This window comes from Triticum aestivum, chromosome 4D (assembly GCF_018294505.1).
Source record: "Triticum aestivum cultivar Chinese Spring chromosome 4D, IWGSC CS RefSeq v2.1, whole genome shotgun sequence".
In the NCBI taxonomy this organism is placed as follows: domain Eukaryota; kingdom Viridiplantae; phylum Streptophyta; class Magnoliopsida; order Poales; family Poaceae; genus Triticum; species Triticum aestivum.
The window spans coordinates 341,612,344-341,621,218 of record NC_057805.1 but is presented as its reverse complement, the minus strand read 5'-3'; the positions used below and the strand labels follow the sequence as shown (position 1 = coordinate 341,621,218).

Genomic DNA, 8,875 nt, shown 5'->3' with positions numbered 1-8,875 from the left:
GCCGTGTGCGGTGCCCCCTCCACCATAATCCACCTCAGTAATATCGTAGCGGTGCTTAGGCGAAGCCCTGCGTCGATAGCAACATCAACCGTCACCACGCCATCGTGCTGACGGAACTTTCCCTCGAAGCTCTGCTGGATCGGAGTTCGTGGGACGTCATCGAGCTGAACGTGTGCTGAACTCGGAGGTGCCGTGCGTTCGGTACTTGGATCGGTTGGATCGTGAAGACGTACGACTACATCAACCGCGTTGTCATAACGCTTCCGCTTTCGGTCTACGAGGGTACGTGGACAACACTCTCCCCTCTCGTTGCTATGCATCACCATGATCCTGTGTGTGCGTAGGAATTTTTTTGAAATTACTACGTTCCCCAACAGTCTATATATACCTAGATATAACTTTTTTACTTCTAATATTCTTTGTACTGTCTAAACAATTGATGAATACATCAAAAGATTTCCCGCAAAAAAGATACAAAGGAGTGCCTTTTGTTTTTGCGGAAGCATTGAGTTTACATTTATAGCTAACTTTGTTTTTTTAACACTATAGCTATCTTTGTTGATTATTCGTGGTTAAAGTCTCAAAAGTACAACATAAAAGAATGCCACGTGGCCCGTACATCTAAATAAAAATAGTAACTGTCGGGTCACGAACAGTTTTTCTTCGCCCCACGTGCGACTCCAGGTGTATATCCACGTCTAGGGTTTCCATGCCTTTGTCGATCTGCCTCATCCCCTATGGCCTTAGAGTTTGTATTCTGCTCACGAAAGCGAGGTGGCGGCAGCTCCTTAAAGATAGAATAAAGTTCTTTCGCTTAGCTCCTATCCTGGCGGTACGTCTCGGGTCGATGGAGGGCGTGTGGAGATGGTTTTTTGGCGGATCTTACGTGATTGGACTTGTGTTTGTCTTCGGTAGGTCTACGTGGATTTGGTCTTCATTTCTATGTGTTTGTGTGTCTACAGGTTTGATCTTTCCGAATTGTGCTTCTTTTCATCGACCATGGACATTGCTCTGGTGCGCTAGCCCAATTACTTCTCGGTTGTCTATTATAACAAGGTTTGCCCGACTCGGGTGAGGGACGGTGGTGCACCTTCGACTCGCTCCGGTGATTATAATCATCGCTAGGTGGGCTATGTACATGGATGCATCTTTTGGTTACTTCTGATGTTCTTTGTACTAGCATGATGTTTGATGATCAAATCATTTTTTCTGTAAAAAAAATAATAACCGCCGAACAAAATGAATCCCCTCTACCTATCGTACTTCTTCCGTTTTTTTGCGAAAATATCATACCTATTATAAAGATTCATCGAAAGTACAAAACACCCCAAACATAATAAAGATTACATCAAGGTCCATGGACAACCGGATGGCCATTTTCGCCACCAGAACAAGCCGCCGACGCGCCGCTGTCGCCACTCCCATACCGGAGCCGGCCTGACCTTGACGATGACAGTCGGAAAGCCTTCGTGCACGTGCCCCTAAGGACCAGAGTTGGGTAGCCGCAATCATCGCCATTTGAATCCTTGAATCGATCTGAAGAATCTGACACCAAATCTCGCCGTTGCATACGCACAATGAGAAACCCTAACCTCGCCGCTCCGAGGAGCTGGCAGGAATCTAGACCGGAGCTCCGTCTAATCCATTCCGATGAACGAACTTGAGGAGGATTGGAGCCTGAAAGGCTGACTTGAAGAAGAAGCGCCGACATCCGTCCGAGCGCCGCCCTTGTGAGAATTAAAACTCTACCTATCTAAGCCGAGGCACTAGGAATACTCTCACTGTCATCGGCGAATCCACGGGCTCGTTGCCGGAGATCGAAGGGAAGAAGACTTTCCCTAGTCACCTTGCGAGAGGAGAAAGAAAAACTTGGCTATTGGGTCTAAGAACCCTCAGCAGAATCACGTGCCCCTCCGTTTTTATTTACTTCACATATTAGCTTTGACGTAAATCAGAATTTATAAAGTTTGACCAAATTTATCCAATTTTTTTCTTCTAAATTTCACAATAATATATATATATATATATATATATGGTATGAAGTTAAAAAACAAATATACATGGTATGCAAATATATTGAAAGATGATTCTAATGAATTGATTTTGTATTGTGGATATTAATAATGTTTTGTATAAAATTGGTCAAAATTTAAAAAGTTTGACTCAAGACAAATCTAATATACGAAGTAAATGAAAACGGACGTTAGCATGCATTTTGCGGTGCGAATGACGGGGTGCCCATACGCCATTCCGCGCCAATCGAACCGCTCATTAACATCGTTCGCCGTCGGATCCTCGCACCCTACGGCGCAGATCCGCGGACGCCCGCGGAGGCGAAAGCAACCCCAGAACAACCAACCAGGCAAACCAAACCACCCAAGCACGCCGGTGGGACCCAACCCACCAGCGCTGCTAGTCCTACAGTTCCCAGTTTCGCCTCCATTTCAATTTCAACCCCGTCTCCTCTCCATTCACTCGCCACTCCTCGCTGCGCTGCGCAGTTACACCCACCAAACGCACACGAGGGGAGGCAGTGATCGGCGCCGTGGCGGCGAGATGGCGGCGGCGGCGACGATGACGTGGCACGAGGAGCTGGCCACGCTCGTCGGCGACACGGGCGTGCGCCTCCCTGCCGTGGCCGGGGGCGCGGCGCCGGCGCCCAATTCGGCGGCGGCGGTCGGGGGCGGCTGGTACGGGGAGGAGGAGGAGGGGAAGGTGGAGGAGGGGTGGGCGCAGCAGGCGAGGGGCTTCGCCGAGTCCACGGCGGAGATGCTGCGGGAGCTGGGCCTCGGGGTGTGGGACGTCGCCGCGCAGAGCCTCGCCGGCGCCGAGGACAGCGAGCTCGCGCGGCGGCTGCGGCGGCCGGCGGCGGCCGCGGGCAAGCGCCTCAGCTTCATGAACGAGTACCTCCCCGAGGACCGCGACCCCGTCAGGTGCTGGGTCGTCGTTGCCGCCGTCGCATTCGTCGCGCTCCTCGGTAACCGCCGCTGATCTCTCATCCGCCGCTCTTCTCTACCTCGCGTGCACGTCTCTCTCTACCTCCGGCCGAGCGTGTAGCGCGTGCTGTGTCCTCGCGCATCATGATGTGCGCGTTATGCGCAGTATTTCCCCTGGTTTGAGGGGATGGATCTAACTGACTAGTAACTCTGGGGGTTCGAACTAGAGTGCTGTGCTGCTTTTTTTGGCGAGGGTTTGCTTCGGATTACAGAATCAGTCCCACTCGTTCTCTACCGGCTTTTGTTTTTCCGAATGTTGACGAGAAAAGGGTTCCAATGTGGGATCCATGCCTACTACCTAGTGTGCTTGGGCAAACATTTGTTGACGAGGTAAAAAGCAAAGCAGTACACCATGGGTGGGTGCTGCAACACTTGTGTGCCAAACAGTCTAGTCCTGAGTATAGGAGGACTTTGGGTTGGTCCTGTGCCAGTCTTCCTCTCCAATTCGTACCGGACAATTATTAATGCTCTCTTAAATGATTAGTGAATGAGCTTCCGTTGTTTCTCTAAAAATTATAAATATACGGAAATGATAAATCCCGAACGTTCGGAGTTTAAGCATGGCAACCCGAACGTTTTTCATGGCAACTTTAGCTCACGCGAGGTTGGCAAACATGGCAATTTTCTTTTAAAAAAAACGAACTTGGACAAAGTTGCTGTGTTTTAACAACTAAAGCTGCCGCCTTGCGTCAACTAAAGTTGCCATGAAAAAACGTTTCAGGTGATATGATTAAAATCCGAACGTTCGGGATTTATCGGGGTCCTAAATATGAAAGTCACCATGGTCTCTTTTAAAATTCTGTTACATTTGCCAAGTCAACCTAATGAATAATGTTACGGGCAGTCAATTGTTTTACTATTGTGTGAGCCTAGCTGCTTACTTCGGGTTCTATTGCTAATTCTAATGGGTTAATGTAGTGTCAGGTCTCGGTGCGAACATAAAGCTTTTTGCTTGTTAAGTGGCAGGTGTTGTTCAGTGTCTAAACGTTAGGTATTTTGTTCAATTTTCTAAATTCATGGTGATATCACCATTCTTGTTATCCTGTTAGGCAAGGAAAATAAAAAGAATAGCAGTATAGAACATCTATCCACAGTGCCATTGCAAATGCTTATAGTCATTGCACAATCATTTTGTCATTGCACAGTGACCGGAAGAAGTCTCTTGTATGAAGTGTTTCAGTCAACAGCGAAATTTTATGTGCATGTAGAATAAGAGCACACACTACTCCTAATTTGATTACTTCATTAGTGACACTATTTCTGTGCAGTGTTAGGTGTAGGAAGTAGCGATGATACCCCAGTGGAGCAACCGAAGAAACTTTACATAAGCCCCCCAAATGCTAAAAGATTCCAACTTCCTGATGGACGGCATCTGGCTTACGAAGAAAAAGGAATTTCAGCTGACAGGGCAAGATTTTCACTGGTTGCTCCCCATTCATTTCTTTCGTCAAGGCTAGCAGGTAAGAACAGCTGTTACATTGCTTCTGGGCTATCGTATTGCACCATGCTGCTGGTTTTATCCGTTTTGCTCCTTTCTATGCAGGAATCCCTGGAATCAGCTCATCCCTTCTAGAGGAATTTGGGGCACGACTTGTGACCTATGATCTTCCTGGTTTTGGTGAAAGTGATCCTCATCCAGGCCGAAATCTGAATTCTTCTGCATTAGACATGCTTCATTTGGCCGATGCCCTTGGGATTGTGGACAAGTTCTGGGTTGTAGGCTATTCTGGAGGTGGCATGCATGCTTGGAGTGCTCTGCGCTACATTCCTGACCGGGTGGCAGGTAGCCTACACCAGCTGCTATTCTATGTTCTTTTGCAGTGTTCTGTTCATAAGCCTTCTCTATTCCGTATATGTATCCTCCCCTTACTTTGATAAATATGTCATGATGCTGATATCACCGTTAGTCAGTTCTATTTTTTGTGATTGTGCCTTCTGAGTGTCTGGTATCGACATCATACTTTCTTATGATTGTTACTTAATGTTTGTTCTTACTGGCATGACTTGAGAAAAAGCAGTATTTCAGACGCTCTTAAGCAAATTACCATCCTTTTGATTTGATAAGAATGTAATGGTTACAGAATCAGATGACCAAACATCGTCTAATACTGTCTTTGAGATTTTTTTTAAAATTTTCATTCGTTAAGCAAAACAACAGGATATGCTTCTAATATAGAGCACCACATGCCTGTTCCTTCTTTGGGATTTTAGTTTTGTCAAGACATAGTAATGAGAGCACCACATGCCTGTTCCTTCTTTGGGATTTTAGTTTTGTCAAGACATAGTAATGACTATTTTTGAGGGCAGGCCTGGCGCAGTGGTGAAGTCCTCCCCACTTATGCCAAGAGGCCCTGGGTTCGAACCAGCCTCTCTGCATTGCACTTTGCAGGGGTAAGACTGGGTTCCTATAATCCCTCCCCAGACCCCACCCTATGTGGGAGCTTCTATGCACTGGGTCTGTCCTGTCCTTTATAGTAATGACTATTTTTACTTCCATGTTTATCACTATTCCATCTTAAGCTGTAAAATTATGTTCAGTCAAGATCATTTTTGGGTTATATTCTAACAACATACTAGATCCTACATATTTTTATTGAAGTATTTGTGATATTTTACGGTTACTATATAATTCTTGTCGGTGACACATTGCTGTAAATCCAGGTGCAGCAATGTTCGCCCCTATGGCAAATCCATATGACTCCAAGATGACCAAGGATGAGAAACGTAAAATATGGGACAGATGGTCAACTAAACGAAAACTAATGCACATTTTAGCTCGGAGGTTCCCATCACTATTACGCCTCTTCTATCACCGAAGCTTCCTTTCTGGAAAGCAAGGACAGCCTGAGAGTTGGTTATCATTGTCAACGGGAAAGAAGGTATGCTGTTATCAGTGTTTCATACAATCTGTTTTTTGGACAAAATGTTCTGTACAATCTTCAGGTGCAAATGCTATCTTGGTTTTCTTTTGTAAATATGGGAATTGGTACCATTATGTGCCATTATTTGCTGTACTATCCCCGCCCATTAGGCGAACCAGATGCAGGATTTGTAGTGGGGTATCTTGTAGACATGGAAGATCACATTTTATTGTAGTGGGATACCTCAGACAATGATACAAGAGTAGGCCATGTGTTGTAGTTAGGAAAAGAGAAACTTGTGATCTTTATAGGAAAATATAACATCACATTTGAATAAAATTGCAACTCAACTCTCCTTATCTAACCAATGTAAGACCCTATAGATGCAGCATTTTTAGCTTTAGTTCTTGAGTGAATTAACGAATAATTACTGTTAGTGGCATCGGTTTGTCATGCCTGCACTGCAATGCCCTCTGAATCATGTTATTTTGTCCTTGTCATACCGTATGCAGCATAGTTTCACAAAGGATAGCAACATTCTCACCATTGTTGCTGCATGGAAGTGCTAGTAACTGATTCATTTTCGAAGCTTGAGCATTCACCCTTTTTCATGCCAAATACTAATCCTTTATGCATTACTCAGGATAAAACTTTACTGGAAGCTCCTACATTCAACACATTCTGGGAAAAGGATGTTGCAGAGTCTGTGCGCCAGGGAGATGCGCAGCCATTTGTCGAGGAAGCTGTGCTGCAAGTATCTGATTGGGGTTTCAGCTTGTCAGATATTCAAATGCAGAAGAAAGAGGATCAGGGAGTATTTGAATTTATGAAGTCTCTGTTCAGTCAGGCTGAACGAGAGTGGGTGGGATTTCTGGGCCCAATCCACATTTGGCAGGTTTGCACTCTGTTTGCTAGAAATAATTGTTGGTTTTGAATTGAGTTGGCATATTCGTGCGCAGTTGTAGTTTATTCCAATCATATGGATATTTGAGCTTGATTTCTATTTGAATGAGAGTGACTTGTGGTTAGTACAAAAGAGAATGAAACACACTAGTTTTGTCATGTACACTAGTGCATGACAGAATTTGGAGTAGGAGGTCGGGTGAATCAAATGGTAGTATAATTGATAAATGTGCATTATTATACAGAAATCATCACTGCGTGTCATTGGACATAGTAAACCGCTATTTGTCCGGCGTATTGCTTGATGAGTGATATTCTCCTCAGGCTACATGTTTTGCATCCCAATTTGGCTGAGTTCTTCCTGAAGCACTAAACTCCGTTCAATCTTTTAACAGGGAATGGATGACCGGGTGGTGCCCCCGTCGGTGACCGAGTTTGCCAGGAGGATGGTTCCAGGAGCCACTGTCCACAAGCTTCTCGACGAAGGCCACTTCTCATACTTCTGTTTCTGCGACGAGTGCCACCGGCAGATATTCTCCACCCTGTTTGGCACCCCGCAGGGCCCTCTCAATCCGGCACCGGAATCCAGTGAAGTGGCCCCGGAACCGGCGGAAGAAACAAGCCCTGCATACGAAGAAGTTGCAGAGCAGGAGCAGGAAACATCAGGGCTGGCCTGACCATGTTCAGCCTCAGGATCATGAGTATAGATACAAGAGTACAACAAGACTGTTACTAGTAGGAACCTCAAAGAAAAGATAGGCTTTTCCTTCCTTGCCGCCAGTGGAGAAATGCTGACCGATTAGGCGGACTGAGTAGAGCGTCGAGTATAAAACGAAGCTCTGGGTCTGTGTCTGGGTGGGGGGCTGCACCGATTGTGCTGGTTCAGTATAATGTACAGGAAAAGTCTTGAAAGGTCTGCGCAAAAAATCACCTGCTTGGTGCGCCGCTAGCGTTCTCTCTCGATATTGACATTCGATTCGGTTGGCCTGTGACGACGCGACGCCCTTGCATGCCTATTCTGCGCATTTGCTTAGCATGCCGTGTAATGGGATGGTTGGTTGTATTGCTCTCTCAGCTATGCAGAAGTCTTTGCTGTGCCAGCCTTCCTGATTCTGGAAATATAGCACTTGCTTCATCTGTAATGTGTTGCCTTTTCCCATTTTCTGAAGTATGCCATAGGTTAATGATCTGGAAAACACTAGACATCACAATGAAAACATAACAAGACACAGAACGAGCAGTATTAGATTTACTTCGAAAACAATACCTGCCATCTTCTTCCTTCAATTGTACACCACACGTCGGTGCTTGAAAAAGCACTGCATTAAGTGAAAGACACACCTACCAGGCTTTGAGAACTATTGCCCACTCGCTGCTAGAAACGAAATCTAATAACCAATGAAGAAACGTTATTTGAGGCATCATCCCACGTAGTACAGCCTTGCAATCCTTCACCATAGAAAGGGACCAAGAGACATCGATGAAGAAATCGGTTCATGCCACTGAACAACTCGAAAGATGAAGTCAATGTCGCCGCACCAAGAGACATCTAACTGTTTCGCTTGATTGACACACCAATTGTCAAGATCTAGACTCCGACAGCGAGGCAGAAGCAACCCGAGCCCCAGCCCCAGCCCACCATTCCCTCTAGCCCAAAACCTCTTCCACCTTCACCCAGCCTGATGTGACATGCCTGAGATTCGTTCCGGTACCCGGATGACGACGCATGAGGCGACTCCGCTCGACCGCCGGTGGGCGGTTCACCTCGTCGCCGACCTATCCACGCCGGCGCTGATGATCTTCAAGCGAGGCGTTCTGCTCCGGCGTGGTGATTCCCCTGTGCTGGCCCTCATCGACGACCGCGAGGTACGCGTCGACTCGATGCGGGTACACGGGAAGTTTCCGATCTGGGAGGGGACGCAGGTGCGTTTTCCTTGTCACGTTGTGTTGGTCGACAGGGTGCTGGGTTCCGAGGCGGAGGCGCGGCGCGACGTGCAGATCGAGGCGGAGGAGGAGAGGGAGCGTCGGGAATGGAGGAGGATTAAAGCTGCGGCGCGGTGCGGTGCGGCCATTCCCTCCCCTCTCGACGAAATCTACTCCCCTTCTCTCCCACAA

The 8,875-nt window shown here is 46.8% G+C and overlaps 1 protein-coding gene across 1 annotated transcript; it reads left to right on the top strand.

Moving 5' to 3' along the window:
- Window positions 1–2,458: 2,458 nt before the first annotated feature.
- On the top strand, window positions 2,459–7,468 carry LOC123097802 (uncharacterized). Its single transcript, XM_044519629.1, has 6 exons — window positions 2,459–2,977; window positions 4,265–4,456; window positions 4,540–4,779; window positions 5,658–5,875; window positions 6,501–6,752; window positions 7,156–7,468. The coding sequence occupies exons 1-6, from the start codon at window positions 2,557–2,559 to the stop codon at window positions 7,435–7,437; spliced, it is 1,605 nt and encodes a 534-aa protein (XP_044375564.1). The 5' UTR covers window positions 2,459–2,556; the 3' UTR covers window positions 7,438–7,468.
- The last annotated feature ends 1,407 nt before the right edge of the window (window positions 7,469–8,875 follow it).

Bases quoted from the DNA above. Each gene is read 5' to 3' on its own strand.
- LOC123097802 (XM_044519629.1), top strand. From the start codon at position 2,557: ATGGCGGCGGCGGCGACGATGACGTGGCACGAGGAGCTGGCCACGCTC. The intron at 2,978-4,264 runs GTAACCGCCGCT...ATTTCTGTGCAG, and splicing joins CGCATTCGTCGCGCTCCTCG to TGTTAGGTGTAGGAAGTAGC. The intron at 4,780-5,657 runs GTAGCCTACACC...CTGTAAATCCAG, and splicing joins CATTCCTGACCGGGTGGCAG to GTGCAGCAATGTTCGCCCCT.